This window comes from Mustela nigripes, chromosome 14, assembly GCF_022355385.1.
Source record: "Mustela nigripes isolate SB6536 chromosome 14, MUSNIG.SB6536, whole genome shotgun sequence".
NCBI lineage: Eukaryota > Metazoa > Chordata > Mammalia > Carnivora > Mustelidae > Mustela > Mustela nigripes.
Window position 1 is genome coordinate 62,537,097 of NC_081570.1, and position 18,854 is coordinate 62,555,950.

At 37.2% G+C, this 18,854-nt stretch overlaps 1 protein-coding gene across 1 annotated transcript in view; it reads right to left on the reverse strand.

The window, feature by feature from the left end:
- SLC44A5 (solute carrier family 44 member 5) overlaps positions 1-18,854 on the reverse strand; it is a 398,499-nt gene that overhangs the window by 169,956 nt on the left and 209,689 nt on the right. Inside the window, exon 3 of the mRNA XM_059376880.1 lies at positions 7,992-8,040. Within this exon, the coding sequence (XP_059232863.1) occupies positions 7,992-8,040 (49 nt within the window). The remainder of the gene's footprint in view (positions 1-7,991; positions 8,041-18,854) is intronic.

The window sequence follows — 18,854 nt, forward strand, 5'->3', positions numbered from 1 at the left end:
GAGCCCACCCTCATCCTCAGCTATGCATTATCACATCATACTGTTTTGTTTTCTTTCTCATAGTTTTCACTTTGTAATACTGTTAGTTCATTTTTCAGATGTTGTCTGCCCTGTCTCTTCCCTCTTCCAAAAACACAGGTGCTGTATCTATCTTGCTTATCACTATGTATTTAATGCCTATAAGATTTTGGGAAAATATCAGATGACCAATAAATATTTGTTGAATGAAAATAAATCAATACTAGTCTTTGGAACAGCAGCCACATAAGACTTCCACAGCTAAGAGGTCGTTTTTTCCCACCACTTGTACTTCCTACATTGAACCATAAAGTTTTTTTCAGTTGCCTGTTTCTTCTATTGTCTAATTCCTTGAGGACAAGGACATCTTATTTTTGTGTTATCACCAACTAGCATAATTCTTATCACAGAGTTACATGTATAAAAATTTTGTTCAATGAATAAAGGTAAATGAGGCTGAGGAGGAAGCAGAGTGACATAGAACCTATGGAAAAACACAAGAGGCTGCAGGGTCGCCATAGCACTACCATATTTGAGACAAAGCAGTCACCATATATAAGTAAACCCTTACTAATAGGTTTTAACTCTAGGACTTTAAAACTCTTGCTGAGAAGCTATCCAAATTCCATACCATGTTCAGATGACAGTGGTATGATATGGGAGTTCAAAGTCCTAAATTCAACTCTCAGCTAATAAGGAAATAGCATCAGAGTTCTCTGAGCTACTTGTATTACTAGGGCTTTTGGAATATACCTCAGACCAATTTTCAATTCAGTTAGTTTTTATGAAGTGTCCACAGAGGGCATGACACTGTATGCAGTGCAGATCCAAGTATTCCAGGTCAAGGCAGGTCAAAGATTTATAGGTCCCAGTGTAAAAAGCTCAGTTTATTCTGTTTATCTCATTCATTTTATGTTAGAGCAAAGCCATTAAAATGTTATGACCATTTGCTTGACCTGTGGGCCCAAGTCTGAAAAAATAAAGTCCAAATTGCTACAGTTAGTAGCCTATGATAAAGGTCATATATTATCTTCTCAGGACATAGGGATGGACTTTGTTGATTTTATTTATTTTTTAATGGAAAAATCTGAAAGGTGCAGATTAGAAGAATATTAACATTTATAAACACAGCCATGAAAGAAATAACCCCATTCTTTAAAATCAGAATGTCATCAAAGGAGCAGATGCTCTAGCTAGTGGTATTATTGGGGGTGGGGGAAAGACAGCCCTTGTCATTAATTACTCACATATATACTGAATGCAGATCTCTGTCTTTCAAGGGAGTTACAGGTCAAATGACAAAATAATACACGAGTACAGAAGTTAAAAAGCAATCACAAGTAGAATGTACTGAATATCATTCACACCAAAAGCTGCAGGATTTCAGTGGAGGGAAGATACACTGAGACTGGGGTCAGAAGGGGTGGTTCCTGAGCAGGGCCATTAAGCAAGGAACACTATCACTTTATGTAACAGTAAAGTGTTTCCCCAAAACTTGAGAGTACGCAAAATAATGCTGCTTTCCAAGAGTTAAACTAAGAAATCAACACAAAATTAAAGCAGAAATGTACATAATCAGTTCTATGATATTATAAGCCTCCTAGTCCAGCAAGCCTGATTTTAAACTTATTGACTTTATTAACATATCTAAAGAGAATTGCAAATAATGATCAAACAGCTCTGCCCTTCAAGCACACTCAAGGTTAGAGCACCAAATCAAACTCATGTAAGGATCCCACTCCATTGAGAGACACCATAGGCAGCCAGCCCCTGATGCCATTAGATATTCTACTCATGCAATTCCCTTGTTCGAACTATACACTCATCAAGCAACCTTTTAATAATTAGGTTTCTCATGCAGTTTGCCTAAAGGGAGCAATGTGCTGGTCAGGCCAACATGAACACCAGGTCTGCTCAGCATAATTTCTTAATGTAAATTACTGCATTGGTATTCTGGTGTTATACATCAGTCTCTTGTGACTTTGTTAGTGCCAGTTATCATCCCTGAGTTGTAATTCTAGGGCACTGATATAATAAATTTTCAGGCCCTGCAGAAGTATACAGGACTGGTTTGATTCAACAGAAAGTTCATTCAAGGGTTTAGAAACTCCACAGAGAAAGAGAGAGAGCAAGAGACAGACAGAGCATAGGGAGGAAAAGTAGTTTAGGCAGATATAGTAAGATAAATTTGTGTATAGTAAGATAAATTAGGCATGGGAATTAATGTTTAGCAGTGGGAACTCACTGGTGAAATGTGAATAGAGGGTGCAACATGATCAAACTGTTACTACTTAGCAGAACCCATGGTTTAATTGAAGAATAAGCCAAGAAAACAACTAATTACAATACAGTATTGAAGTACACAGTGTATTCTGAGAGCACCAAGAAAGTACATACAGTATACTCTAGGGATGACCAGGGAGTATTTCTCAAAAGAGAAAACTTACTATTTTTTTAAGGTTTTATTTATTTATTTATTTTAATATTTCATCTATTTATTTGACAGAGAGAGAGAGCACAAGCAGGTGGAGTGGAAGAGGGAGAAGGAGGCTCCCACTGAGCAGAGAGCCCAATGTGGGCCTTGATCTCAGGACCCTGGGATCATGACATGAGCCAAAGGCAGATGCTTTGAGCCACCCAGGCACAAGCAGACCCCTAAAGTTTTTTATTACACTTTAATATTCTTTAAAATTTTCCTCTTTATTTACATACTTTTTTAGTTAAAAGAAATATATCAATATTTTAAAGAGCCTCAGAAGTATATTCCTGACTTTGTACTAAATATTCCTCCCTGGGTATGCCACAGGAATCCCAAATTCAACACTTCTAAATCTAAACTTACTTACGGTTTTCTCTACCCTTCGTAACCATCCTTCTTCTCCTCCTATGTTCCCTGATTTGATAATCATAACCACAGCCCATCTGACTATCAGGCCCAGTCATGCTAAATTCTTTATTCTACCCCCAACATACAGTCAGTACAAAAGCCTTAAAGGCTTTGCTTTTTCATTAGCTCTTAAACTTCTCTCCCAGGGCCACTGCCTTAGTCCATGTTTTAATCATTTCTCAGTTGGATTACTGAAGTAAGTCTTCTAAATGGTACCCTGCCTTTATTCCAACTAGCTTCCATCCTTCCCAGCACATCTCCAGCACATCTTGAAGCTAGGGTAATAGTTCACTTAGTTGTACAACAAATACATATGTGTCAGGGACTTTCTAAATCCAGGGGATAGACTGATCAACAAAACAGACAGAGTTCTTGCTTTTCATTGACCTGATATTTTAGACTGGGCATTAACTATGTAAGCAAAGAAAGGACTAAAGCAGTTTTTCAGTAGTGATAAATATTATAAAATAAATACAACTAAGTGATGTCACAGAGAGTGACTATGTTCATTAACTAGAATTTAAATAAAAAGTTGAAGCTACTAAAAAAAGGTGGGGGGGGGCACCTGGGTGGCTCAGTGGGTTAAAGCCTCTGCCTTTGGCTCAGGTCATGATCCCAGGGTCCTGGGATCGAGCCCCACATCGGGCTCTCTGCTCAGTGGGGAGCCTGTTTCCTCCTCTCTCTCTGCCTGCCTCTCTGCTGACTTGTGATCTCTGTCTGTCAAATAAATAAATAAAATCTTCAAAAAAAAAAAAAAAGGTGAGGGGGGGGGGGGAGAGTGTCATTAAGACCTCTTAGGCAATGGCAGTTAGGAGAGAAATAATAAGAGGCAGCCAGCCATATAAAGTTCTGGGGGCAAAACATTTCAGGTAGAGGAATAATAATCACAAAGTCTCCAAGATGGATGTAAGTTCAGAATGTTCAAAAATTTCAAAGAATCCCAGTACAGCTACAATGAGAGGATAAAGAGAGAAAGAGTGGTAGAGAAAAAAATCAGTGAATTACACAAAGGGCACTCATATAAGGCCCAGTAAGTTTGAGATCTTATCAAAGTGCTATGGGAAGCTACTGAAAATATATAAGTAGAAGAGCTGCATAATTTCATCTATGATTTGAAAGTTCACTCAGGGTCTTGTGTGGATAATGGGTTTAAGAAAAGCAGGAGTGTAAAAAGGAAGACCACTCTAGTGTCCAGTGCAAAAGTATAGGCAGAATGTATGGAGACATGGATGAAGGTGGTAGCGGGAAAGGTGGAGAAGCCATTGGCCTGGAGATATATTGTAGAGCTAAAGCCAGTAATGGAGCGAATGTGGGAGATGGAAAAAAGAAAAGAAAAGAAAAGAAACCAAGGATCTGTAACCTAATGGATATTGGTATTATTTTCTGAAATGGAGAAAACTGATGGGGGCAGGTTTAGAACTTGGGGTGAGAGTAGGAATCAAGAGCTTGGTTGGGCCACATTAAGTGTGAGTAAGTACTAAGAATTCAAAGAGACATGTCAAGTAGGCAGAGAAATCCAGAAATACCCAGGTCAATGGAAGAATCATTGGTAACAATACAAGCTTGGGAGTCAATGACATACAAATAATACTTAGAGTTATTGGCTTAGTCTAAAAATAGACTAGAGAAGGAGAAGAGTAGATGGCCAAGGACCAAGTCTTATGTCATTCCAACATTTGGAGATCAATCCAAGATTGAGAAAACTGAAAAGTAGAGGCCAATAAGGTAAAAGAAGTTTCAGGTGAGTATGAGGTAAAAAAAAAAAAAAACAAGAGAAAAAATGTTTCAAAAAATAGAATGGTCACCTTTGTCAAATATTGCTGCAAGGTTAAAACAAAAGAAACCACCTGGAAAGATGGAAATCATTGGTAACCTTCACAAAATCAGTGTGAGGAGAGTGTTAGAGAATAAACCACTACTGGAGAGAACGTGAGGGAAGAAAGGAAGTTACAAGCCATTTTGACTTGTAAAATATTTTGAAATAAAAAGCCTATATCCACAGCACTCCCTTTGAAAACTTTAAAATAGTCTCCAAAGATGAAAGGAAATGGAAGGAAATAAAAATAATGATGTTATAATTGGTATAACCAAAAAAGCACACCAATTATTTCAACAAGTAGCCAATGAGAACTGCATAAATTTAAGAGAAAGCATTATATTCTCACAATAACTTGAGATGTGTACTTGATAATGGCACTTCAGAATTCACAAGAGGATATCAGTACAGTACTTTACATGTTTATCACTTAGGCCAGAAGCTGGATTCTTCCTTCTATGCTTTGGCATTAATTGAATCAGTCGTGAAATTTCAAGGTTGGAAAGGACTTAGAGGTCATTTAGTCCAGCTCTTTTATGTGAGTGAATCCCCTCTACCACATCCCTAATGAACCCTGTTTCTTTCTCTTCTTGAACTCCTAAATGATAGTGGATTTGACACATCTTCCCAATGCTTAAGGTAGAAATAAAGTCATTTTATTACATTTCAGACAGATTTTCTACCCTTCATAATAATAGTTATTTTCAGCATTGTGAAACCTACAATTTGATGAGTATCAGTCATATGTCCTTCATCTGTTTTGTGTATAAAGGGAAAAGGCAATTATGGAATATGTAGGCCTTTTATTTCTATTTACCTGTCTACCTATATGCTGCCTCTTTCCAGAAAAAAAGAAAACTTAAATGAAATGACTTAAAATACCTGGGTGCAACAGTTATTAAAATAGAAATAGAAATTCAAACTCCCGAAAATAAATTCTTGACTCAAAGACTAATATAGTTGCTGGCATTGAAATTAAGTTTATCAGCTTATTCAGTACAAAAGGAGAAATATAGTGGATTACACAGTTCTCCTTATCTAACAGAAGAAAGTAAACTAATTCTCCATTAAATAAAAATTTTTTCTTGGTTCTAAATCACACATGGAATTTCTCATGTAGCGTCTTACAAAAGAGGCTTATTTCTTTCTTTTCTATTTGCATTCATTTCACTGCCACTTCATTTTACCAAGCTCATAATCTCAATCCAATGTTTTAAAAAAAAAAAAAAACTCTTAAAAAATCTGTTGAATATACGGAACAAAGCCTGAGCACTGGATAACAACTTTTCAAAAGGAACTGGAAAAACAATTTAAACTATCAAAATCACCCTTCCGTGGAGAGGATCAATCTTACGGGTCATTGGTTCCCATAGGTCCAATTCTTAGTAGATGGGAACAAAAGAGAAACTGAGTTAATATCTCCCATGGCCCTACCATCACTCCTTCACCTCTCCCAGAAATAACTACAGTTGGGTGATCTCTAGGTACAAATGATATCCTTGTGAACGGAGACAGGTGTACAGAACAGGGTCGACTGACAAGGAAAGAATGCTGGAAAGGCTGGCCTGAATATCTGATAATAATGCGGATCTCTATGAGGGGAAGTGGTATCTGTAAGCAAAAGGCATTATTAAAGCTGGCCCTGCTGCCCAAGGTAATGTAAAGAATCTGGGCTTTCTCATTTGCTCATAAAACACCACAATTACTTTCCCAGGAAGGGCATTATAGAAAAGTTACAAATGGGTTAACTGTGTCTTCCTAGAGTTAAGCCCCTGTGGTTTTACAACACTTTCCCCTGGTCTTGGATTTAAGAATGGGGGAGTATGCCCAAATAATGACCATTTCACCTTTGAAGGCCTCTGTGGTGCCTAAATCATCCCTTAGTAAAAATAAATTACCTTCTTCATAGTGATTATCACAGTAGTTTAGACTTTACCTGGATTACCTGCTTCCATCATTAAACTCTAAATAACTAAAGTCAGATCTCAACTTCACCCCCACACCTAAAGCCAGCCAGGCGTAACTTTGCCTTCTTCTCTATGGCTACAAAAGGCACACCTTTAATCTGTATTCTGTCTGTCCAAATGTGGCATCACGTTATTATTACTATTATTATTATTATTATTATTGCTACAACTACTACTACTGTTGAATCCAATTCTATCTAGAGGTCCCTTAGGGCCAATAAGCTAGATTCAATTCTCACAAATTAGTTATTGTAAAATCAATGCAAATGCAGTAAAAGTAACCTACACACTGAATGGGGCTGTTTGTATACCAGACAACAGAATGTACCCATGGTGTTATCACGGGAAGAATGAGAGATTTCAGACTTAATCTAAAGCAGCACTGGTACACCTTCAAATAAATAATCCCAAACAACCAACTTGGCTTTTTGCAGAATTAAAATACTAATTCTGCAAAATACTGAACGCATATTTGTTTAGAGCTGGGATATCGCAGGCATGTAACAGTAAATGCTAATCTACATGCTGATGGTTGGCAAGAGCAAACAAGCATGCTGATTATTATTTCATCTAGCAATTTATTATGACATACAAGTACCAGAAATCAAAGTCAAAGCTAAGCAAAACCCAGCTACCAACAGCATGATTTTCTCCTCATTTTTACCTATTCTGCCCTGCAAACCCCTTCCTGATTAGCAGGAAGCCTGGGAATAGAGGGTGAAAGTAATAATAAAAGAGACCTGTGAACTACTGAATAGTTTTTACATGCCACACAACTTAGAGAGAAGCACCAGTTGAGATAAGTACCTATTTCCCCAGAGCATTCTAAAATATCTGAAGCTTACATGATGCAGTGGTGAATGGCGGTCTCTAAAAAAGCTTTCTGCTTTTGGAAACTGGGTAGCAGAAATACCTGGTGTGGAAGAAGTTGGCATAGCAACTCTGCATTGCAGTGGTGAAACATAGAGTAAACAGGTGAACAAAACAACGGCTTCAACGTGCTTGCTCCTCTACAGAGTGATTATGTCTTGTAGAACATTTTTAAGCTTCTCTTTTTAAGCAGTACAAACTCTTTGGTCTAATAATTGAATACGTTTCAGTTCCTGAATAGGAAAGGATATTCATGAGTCATGGAAATATTTATTTTCCATATTTTCTCTACATAAATAAGGTGAAATTTTGGCTAAAAATAAGTCATTTCCCCTTCAGAGCAGATACAATTTTCCAGTGACCAGAAAATGGTACCAAAACTAAACCTTCTGTGCTTGTTAAAAAATATATTTCAAGGGAAAGAATTGCTTACCTTTTGGCAATAGGCCCCTTGAAGTTAGGATCAAATGTCCTTGGGTTACCTGCATTTAAAACAAAGACTTTTTAAGCATGTATGCCAAAGAAATCGCAAATAAATATATATGAAATATGAATAAAGAAAAATCTACATCTTGGCTACTCTCCAGCACACTGTTGAATTCATCCTTTGGTCCAGGGAAACATCAATTATGCCTTGGCTACATCTGCCAGTCCTTTCCCTCTCTCCGATAAGAAGCAAGACTGGGAAGATTTAAGGACCATAGTCTAAGCATAGCATACACATATCTCCCACTGTTCTATGTGGAAATATTATAGATTCCATTCAGGGTAACAAAACTTGCAGCCCTTCTGCTCTGCAAAGCCATTCTACCATCTGCCATCACCAAGTATTGCTGAGTGCTCACAAGATGCACAGTATAATAGAGATGCCTGCTTATTTAGTTCTCCCCTTTTTCTCAGTAGATAAGGCTTTCCTTCAAGAAGTTGAAATATTAGTTGGGTCTGCCACACTGGCTATATGGTATACACCAGTCATTATTATATTATATAAATATTATTTTTAATTGAGTTTTTGAAGATCCTATTGGCAGGCTTCATGCCATCTGGGGAGATGTCATTTATTACTGCATCATGAATATGATATGCTATCCCTGTTTTTAAACAGGACAAAGTACACACAGAATGGCCTTTTCCCATGACATGCATTGTGTAATGAGACCCAGGACACTAAGTTCTGTAAAATCGTCTCTGGTCAGTGACCTGTATTTTGCAATCCCAAATCCCTGATGCCTCTTTCCCAACCTAAGCATTCCCACCACTTCCTCTAGGGATTTGTCCCTGTGAGAAGGACTCATCCTGAAACTAAACAGAGCATTTCAAAAGGGACTGGCAAAAATCCCCATGTGTCAGGAATCCAACTCTGCCTGTAAATGGGGACATGTGTTCTGAGGACTCAGAGGGCTCTTTGGTGTAATCACAGGCTGACGAAAAGACAACAGGAAGATAAGGGCACACATGGAACAGAAATCTAAGAGTCAGTGAATATTTATAAAGAACCTATGATATGTCAAGAGCACCAGCATCTTGGAGACCTTAACTGGTGGGACAAGATCAACATTTGAGTCATTCAACAAATACTTCTTGAGAATCTTTATTTACCAGGTCCTGTGTTGTAACATATGAGCAGTGAATATACCAAATGAAACAATTAATCAAGAACTCAAATGTGTGGTTATCTGCCTTAAGTGTTACAAGAGTTCTGAGAAAGTCGGTTTCATCAAGGACTAGAACAGTCAAGAGGGTCTCATTCAAGGAGTGAGATTATGAAAGATTAGAATAGAACAAGAGGGAAAAGAGAAACACTTTGGGTGGATGAAACTAGAATTCTGTTAAATTCACTAACTATTTATTGATCACCTGTTATGTGTTCTGCATTAAAATATACACTGCAGGGGATACAAGATTACTGAAACAGTCTCTGTCTTCAACAAGCTAACCAGTGGGGAGAGAAATAAGAAAAGTACAAGAATTGCTACAATACAAAGCAGAACATGATATCATAAGAAGGGTACAAAGAAAGTGTTAGGAGAGTTCTAGGGAAGAAAAGGTCACTTTCAGTTGAGATTAGTAAGGAAGGGTTCCTAGAGCCACAACATTTGGGGATGGAAGGGTGTAGTTTAGACCTGTAGTAATGAATGAAGTCATGTAGCAATGAATGAAGGTAGAGATGATTAGTGTGGTTGTGGGGATGGTGAAAAACTCAGTCTGACTGGGGATAATAGGATAAGAGGAGGGGGAAACAAAGCTGAATAGACACTACAGAATCAGACTACAGAAAGCCTGAAAAATTGGGATGGAATTTATTTTATTCATCCTAGGCCACTGGGAGCCATACAATGATTTTGAACAAAGGAATGACATGGTAAAAGCAGTGCTTAAAGAGAGCAATCTACCAGCAGTATACAAGTTGTAGGGCAAAATGCAAAATCAAGGAGATCAACTTTGGAGTCTGTTGTAATAATAGAGGTGAAGTAATGTGAGCCACTGCCCATCTGGTGGCAGAAGTGATAGAAAGAGAGATTCAAGATTCATCACGAAGCAGTTGTGTGGCATAGAAGCAATCATTTCACCTCTGAGCCTTGGTTTCCATATTTGTAAATGTGGATAACAACAGTGCTTCTGCCATAAAGTTGTTATAAGGATACAATGAATTAATACATGCAAAAGTGCTTAGAACAGTGTCTGGCACTTAGTAAGTTGCCAGTGAATATTCATCATTAGTCAATGTAATTACATGAAAAAAACAAACAGAACTTCATGAATGACTTGGAGGGTAAAAGAAATTAAATATGGTTTCAAATCAAGTGACTACAGACCAAGAACCCATAATTCTCAATCAGTTTTAGTCTTTTGCCTAGACTTAAGGAAAGATTAATGCTACTGAAATAGTTTGGGAACATTAGCAGGGTGAAGAAATTGCAAAGTTGCTAAAAGAAAAAGAACATGAGGTTGATTTTGAAGTGACATCTGATTGTAAGTCCATTATTCATCCAGAGTTAAGAAACTGGAATCTTGGGTCAAATCTTGAGATGAATACGTGGAAGTCACAAAGTTTGTATCATGAAGTGATGAACTCCATAAAGGAGAACTTCAGGAACTGTCAGTTATAATGTTATTATAACAACAAGAACAATAGTATTTAACATGTTTTTAGCATTAAATGCTAAGTGCTGTTCCAAGTTCTTATTAACCTTATTATATAGGTAGACTGAAAACCATTATTAGCCTATTAAGAAAACAAGCCATAGAGAGACTAAGAACGTATCCCACCTGGGATTACCACTCTGTCTAGCTGGCCATATCTTACAATGCCAATACTTGTTTCTACTTCAAGGGGAAGTATATAAAATACTTCCTGTTTGAGATGGTCTATATATACTTCAGTGCTGGGTTCTCTGACACACCGTCAACTTCTCTTTTCCTGACTGCTTGTCTGATTTTGCCCAACTGGGAACTGACCTCTTCACAATTAAGGGTAAAAGGTAAAATCAAACAGTTATAGGATGGGAAACAGAAAAGTGACATTCAGTAAAGTGAAAGAATTGCAAGAAAGAGGGAAGATGATAAACTCCACAGAAAAATGATTACTAAACGAATGTTTATTTGTATCTGGGACTACTATAAGTACTTCGCACATGCATCTGCCATTTTGCACAATTCCACAGAGAAAACAATGTGAATGATACTCCCTTGCACAGTGTATGTTATCTAATGCTCCATAATTCTGTAAGGTGTGTCATTGTTATCATTCCATCTTACAAGTGAGGAAATTGAGGTACAACGGGTGAGCTCATTTGCCCTAGTCCCTCAGCTAACAAGAGGTGGAGGTGGGACTGGAAGGCACATGGTCTGACACCCAAGCCTATACTGAGCCACTTGGCAGGAAGTTGCTCACTGGTGATCTCAGAAATTCCACAGATGGGTGGGGAGAGGAGGCAGATGAAAAGGGATTAGCAACTTACATCGTTCTTACATTACATTAAAGATAGGCAAAACTGCTTTAAAAGTATCTAGGCTGAAGGGACACCTGGCTGGCTCAGTCAGGAGAGCATGTGACTCAATCTCGGGGGTTGTAAGTTCGAGCCCCATGTTGGGCGAAGAGATTACTTTAAAAAAAAAAAAGTATCTAGGCTGGCTTCCAATTTTGGTGTGATTTGTACCTTACAAAGTGAAAAAGTGGATCACAGTGTAAATGAAATGCTGTTGTCAAATCTGTCTGAAAAGCTGACACTTTCTGATTATAAATCCTGGCTGCCTTATATTTCGGCTGAAAATACACTAATGCCACAGTCGAATGATAAGATTTAGCTGATTCCATATAGTCATGACAGCTGGAAAGTGATGACTTCAGCCTGCCCCATGTGCTGGCAGAATTTATATTGTCATGCAAATTTTTTATTTCCTGAAATCAATACAGGCCCTTGCTTTCTCGGAGGCCCTCATGTGCTCTAATTGCATCTCTGGAATAAATAGACTGAAAGGCCAGCTAAGTGAAAAGAGCCACAATGCTGAACTATCACACGGCTTAGTTAGCTGAATATAATTCATATTTCTAACTTACAGAAAAAGTAATTATAATTAGGTAATCATTTTAAGAGCTTCTTGAGTTCATGTGATTTTCAGATCACCAAAACTATTATGACAACAGAGTCACTACAAAATATTCATTATAGAAGTTACACACTTGTTATTATAGTTAACTGTATTGCACAGTGCAAAAATTACACAATGCAATTTTTGTTACTAGAAATCATTCATGATGATTAAGGAAAATAGTCCAGGTAATTAATTCAACTCATGGGTACGGATTTCACATGATTCCGTTGAATGCAAATGGTAAGATAAAGCAGCCAGGCATGCTTGGAAAGACTCTTTTCTTTAAAAGCAATCTGTTTCTGAAAGAAAAAATGGCAATATAACTACCACTAATCAGTTATAAAAACCAAAAATCTGAGACCTTTTATTCCCTCAGGTATATTTTTCAGAGAATGTAGTGTGGTTTAGATATCAAAAAAGAGAACTCTAAGGTGGGAAAAAGTAGGACTTGGAATTACTACGAATGACCCAGTCAGATAGCTTTCCGAAAAGCAAGGAAAAATGGTATACCACAAAATTAAGTCTTCCCTTAATATTCAACAGCAGCTACCGGAAAATTTTGAATCATCAAATACTTGTTTTACACTTGATTTTTACAAACATGTTTATGGTTCTGTCTATAAGTGAGGACCCGCCACTTCATCTAGGGAAAGAAGTCTCTTTCCTCCAAGTCTTAACAAAGGATAAAGAATCCTATTCTTTGCCATTTCTTATAGGGAGATGTTCCTACTTCTTAGCCCAACACACATGGCCTCTCACAAACAGGCCCCTCTTCCCAGCCTCATCTCCTACCATCCCTCACTTCAAACCTGATCTTCTAGCAATTCTGTACTGCTATGATTTCAGCCCAAATCAGGTGTTTTGCATAGTGCCCTTTGAACCGTGTTCCTTTCCCCTCTTTGTGCTGTTGACAATGGCTAAGGAAATCCTATAGTTCTTAGAAATTCCCACTCACCCTCTAGGAGAAGGACAAGGACAGAAACCTTCTACTGGCTACTGTGCCGGTGGGTAGGGCCTACTTTGATTAGAGACTAATGCTGAGAACTTTCATTTAAGCCCATCCCAACATAACTAATTCCATTTATCTCTGAGACACACATACTTCTGTTACTTGCATTATTGCACTTGGTACACTATGCCTTAAGGCATGTGCTGTGGTAGACAGATGCCCACATCCAAATCCCACAAATTTGTGAATTATTTTAATTTACACAGCAAAAGGGACTTTGTGGGTATGATTGAGTTGAAGGCTATGAGATGGGGAGATTCTCTTGGATTATCTGGTTGAGCCCAATATAATTACGACAGTCCATACATGGGAAAGAAGGAGACAAAAACATCAAAGAAGGAGCTGTGACTGTGGAAACAAGGTCAGACTGATATGATAGAAGAAAAACTCAACTGGCCATTGCTGGCTTTGAAGTTGGAAAGAATCATGAGCCAAGGAATGTGGCAGCCTCTAGAAGCTGGAAAAAGTAAGAAAATGGATTCTTCCTTAGAGCCTCTAGAAAGAAATGCAGCTGGGCCTGTACTTTCATTTTAGCCTACTGAGACCTATATTGGACTTCTGACCTCCAGAATTATAAGATAACAAATTTGTGCGATTATAAGCCACCACATTTGTGGTAACCAGTACAGCAGCAAGAGGAAGCTAATATACATGACTGTTTCTCCTACTAGATGAATAGCTCCTTTAAGACAGACACCAGATCTTGGTTGTTAGTCTAATGCTATTACCTACTTTGGTGTCTCATGTATACATATATAACAGCCACTCAATAGATGTTTCTGTAATAAATTTTTATTAAATTTCAATGTAATTTTGAATTCATATCTTTAATTTAGATTATGAAGATACAAATAGGAGAATATCTTGACAATTACCAGCTAATCATTTTAGATGGAATTCAACCTGGATTAAAGGCAAGTTAATAGATTCCTAGAATTGCACTGATGTGAAAAATTACTCCATTAACTCAGCATCCAATCTGTAATGTCTTAGACCAGTAGGAGTTAACAAAAGAAGTAATGGAGACAATAGCCCATACTGGTGAATAAAAAGTGGGCATCAAAATTCTTGGTATCAAATGTCATCTCTGCCATCTAATAAACTGTGATCTTGGCAGAATTCCCATTTTTCTCTGTGAACTTCCATTTTGCCATCTATTAAATGATAGATAGTAGCAAAAAATATTTTAAAAATAACAAAAGAAGGAAACAATTTCTGCCTTTGGGATGATCATTGGAAGCAGAAAGTTATGTGTAAATTACCCTCATAACCAAAGTAGGTCATTGTAGAATCAATGCAACCCAACTTAAGTCAAATTGTCACAGTGACTATAATTGACAATGGTTCTAGAAAGGTTTCCATGACCAAGCTGGATATGACACTTATGGAATAACTTTTTGGAGGAGAGAAATTTTGAGGATGCTTAAAGGGAAGATTGTACCATGTGGGAACGCTGGAAAAAGCACATGCTCAGCCATAGCAAAGAGTTATTCCTGGGGGAGGAGACATGAGAGCAGTTAGAAGAAAAACACACATCATCCAGAGTTGGAGTAGGATTTACGAATCTCCTCAAGTCTTCTGAGAAAGTAATACAACTAACATGTGTTTATGTACCTGTATGATGCAGAAGAAATAGGAAAGTTAAGGCAGAGGGACTGACAAGAAGATTGCTGTTGTATTTCAGAGATAAGAGGGTAGATGCCTGACGGAGGCTGCAGCAGTGAGAGAGGATGAGGCAATCCCAAAAGCACTGCAGAGGAACACACTTGGTGGAAGTGAAGGTTGTTAGAAAGGGCAGGGCACCATGCTTCATCACCTGATGACGGCAGTGCCTCATGTAGAAAATGATGTGCATTCCAGAAACACATCTAGGGCAAAAACATGACCCCACGTTGGACATGGCAAGATTAATGAAAATGCAAATGAGACTTCTTCAGCACAGATTCATGCCACACAATACTGTGGCAGCATGACCTTATAGTGGTTGTTTTTCTCCCAGCCTGAGTAACTTCCTAAACATACAAAATAATAAATCACCCACTGTTACATCAAGAATGTCCAATCCCCTGCTTTAAGAAAGGGTTTTCTAATCTGTGGAGTTGGTTTCTATATAGTTTGCATCATCATTTGAAATAATTCACTCTATATGAACACAAGTCATTAACATTCAGTTAAAATGTCAACCTTAGAAGTAATACCTAGAAGAAACAACCTCCACTTCCACTGAACAGGCAAAAGAAAACATTCATAAAGCACTCAGGCTGCTTCTTCATGGACTGATTTTATAGGCAGTGCTGAAAGATGCACGTTTGGGGGCATTGGAAATGTACTTCTGAAAAAATGATTTTTCTTGACTACTGTGACAAAGCAGTGAATTTGCACTATAGAACAGCCATGAATTATTGGATAATCACATATCTTCTCAGAATAAATAAAATTCTGAATCAATATTGATTTAAAAAGAGAGTCTGGAAGCAAACAAGAACATGATTTGAGTCTGAAGGTTATCAGCTTGGGGTTTCTAATATTTCTTTCTAGCCATATTTGTATTTATTGCCCAACATGAGGCACTCAAAAAAAAAAAAAAAAAAAAAAAAAAAAAAGGAGCAACGACATACTCTAATTACACTGGAGAAATTCCTTATTTTATTTCAGTATCATAGGCTATGCGTTTCATTATTACACAGGACGCTATTCCCTTGGCTCCTATAAAATATAACAATTTCACAATCAGAGATAGGAAATGAAGAGTATATTTGCTTGCCCTGAATATAAAAATAAGTGACTTCATCTTGCTTTTCCATCTGCAGAATTCAGGCAATAACACAGTAAATGAATAAAGTTTGGGAGAAATGATAGTTTTCATCATTATACAGATACAAAAATGAACTTCTGTAAAGAAGGAGAAAATTTTTTTAAGATATAGTTGAGTAAAAGACTTTCTGTTGAATTTAGGAATAAACACTACTAAAGAAAAATAGCAAGAATTTGTCAATTTATCACAAACGCATAAAGCAGTTTGATAGCTAGTGATAACATTTCTCCTACTTCTTCATATTGTTCACAGGTTATTGATGAGAACAAAACTAAACTGCACGTCAACTCTGACTTTTGCCACAACTCAAGATGCTGGCAAAATATTCCTATCCCTGGGCCTGAATGTAGGAAGAAAAACATGATTTAGCGCATACTTTCTACCCACAAGACATCATGATCCAACAAATTAAAAGCTCAGGTGGAATACACTATTAGAATCTGTGTTAGATGAATGCCTCTATTTATAAGATAATTGGGGGAAAATTGTGGTAAACTATGTTCTTTCACTAATGGGTCAGACTAGTTACTTAGAATGACAAATGGGGGAATAGCAGACAACAGGGATTACACACAACCTACTGGATGACCCACCCTAACTTGTTATATGCATTCAGAGAAAAGAGAGAGAGAGATTAAGATTCTTCTTCCTCAGAGCTGGGATGAGGGGAGTGAATGTGTGTTACAGAACAAGATAATCACTTGGAATGGATGCCTCAGGACTTACCTCACTTCCTCCTACAGTCCTGTCTCCTTGTATGGAGTCAAAAATAAAATAGCCAGATTTTATACTTGTAAATTCTATGGAGCATCTGTGAGGAAGAAATGCTCATGAATATTTTTTCCTCACAAAATGGATTTTCCACAAAGAGACTGAACATATTGTGAATTCACTGTCAAAAGAAAACTTTGGTCTTACTTCTTGACCTTCTATATAGATTTGGAGGAGGGAGTGAAAGAATAGGGAAGGAAAATCTAGCCCTCAAGACAAGGGTTTGCCTCATAATCTGCCATGATGGTAGTAAAACAAAACTGTGAAGATAAATCTGCAAGTAAAAGTTTACTTGTCAGCTCTAATTCCAGAAGTATGAGAGGTTCAACTCTCTCCATATCCAGAATCTATAAATTATGGATATAAAGCTTAAAGAGTATCTTTTAAAGAGCACTGAAAAGCTGACAAAGCAATGAAAAAATTCCAGGCCAAAACCTAAGTGAAAGTGGAGACCTGGAGAGAGCAAGATACTACCAAAGCTACCATAGTCCCAAAGATATTTACCAAGTTAGCAAATTCAAGGAACAAGGGGAACAGAAGAGAGAGATCAGAGGTTGCTCAAGAGAAGAAATCAAATAGGAAAACATCATTAAGTCAGAACTCCAAAGGGATACACCCTCAGGATGAAACCCACCTCACCCTTACCAAAATCACCTGACACTGAGCAGAAAGATGGGGGAAACACCTTCATTTGAATTTGCAGTGTATGTGAAGTAATCTCAAGTAAGTTCAATCTGTTGGTATTCCTAGGCAGCTGACAGACAAATAACAGACTTCTGATGGAATATATCTTATTCTAAGAATTCTCACAAATAAATTTCCAAAGAAAATATATAGCAAACAATAAAAAAATAACAAATCATATAAAGAAACAAGATACCGTAAAAGAACTAGATATACAGACAACAGAAATAGATCCATAAAGTCTCCAGATATTTACATGATTACTCCCAAATTATAAAACAACTAAGCTTACTGTTTTTTTCTTTTTTTCTTTTCAGCAATAAAAGACCAACGTGAAAATAAATGTGATGAACTATGTTTTTAAAACTACCTGGCAGATTCAGAAATGAAGAAAATTGAATCTGGAAGTGAATAACACAATAAATAAAATGTACAACTCCATGGATAAGTTTGATAGCAGATTGGACATAGCTGAAGAGGCAATTGGCAAACAAGAAAGTAAGTCAAAATAAATTATTCAGAATATAGCATAAAGAAACTAAGAATGGAAATTACCAAATTACTAGTTGATAAAATGAGCATAGGGTGAGAGTTTTAATATACATCAAATCAGATTTCTAGATTTATTCAAGTACAGTTTGTTCAAGAAAAAAGAATGAAATGAAGAAACTTCCAGGCAAAAAAATAAAAAAAGATTTGCCATCAGTAGAGTCTCATTAACATATATTAAGTATATATTTCTTTTAAAAAAAAGACTTATTTAATTATTTATTTTAGAAAGAGGGAAAGAGTACATGTGTGTGCAAGTGGGTGTAAGGGCAGAGAGAGAATCTTCAAGCAGACCACCCACTGAGCCCTGGATCCTGACTTGGGGCTCAGTCCCATGACCCATGAGATCATGACCTAAGCTGAAACCAAGAGTCAGATGTTCAACCAACTGAGCCACTCGGGTGCCCCTTAAGTAGTTATTTCTGAGAGAAGAAAAAGTGACCCAGATGGAAGGTCTTTGATGAAAGAAGAAATGAAGAACTCCAGGGGCAAAGAGGAATGATCACTGACTATATAAAACAATAATAATAAAGTCTTCTGGGGTTAAACAAAATGAGAGAAAATTATTTCAATAATAGAATGTAATCCAAAGATAAGGGTAAAATATTAATAAATTTTAACCTCAAAATTGTGCATGCAACAGTTTTTAAAAGAGTAGAACCACCATATATTACTTTGAAAACAGAAGGAAAATAGAATAAGAACTGAGTGAAATAAGCAGAGAGAGTCAATTATCATATGGTTTCACTTATTTGTGCAGCATAACAAATAGCATGGAGGACATGGGGAGTTAGAGAGGAGAAGGGAGTTGGAGGAAATTGGAAGGGGAGGTGAATCATGAGAGACTATGGACTCTGAAAAACAATCTGATG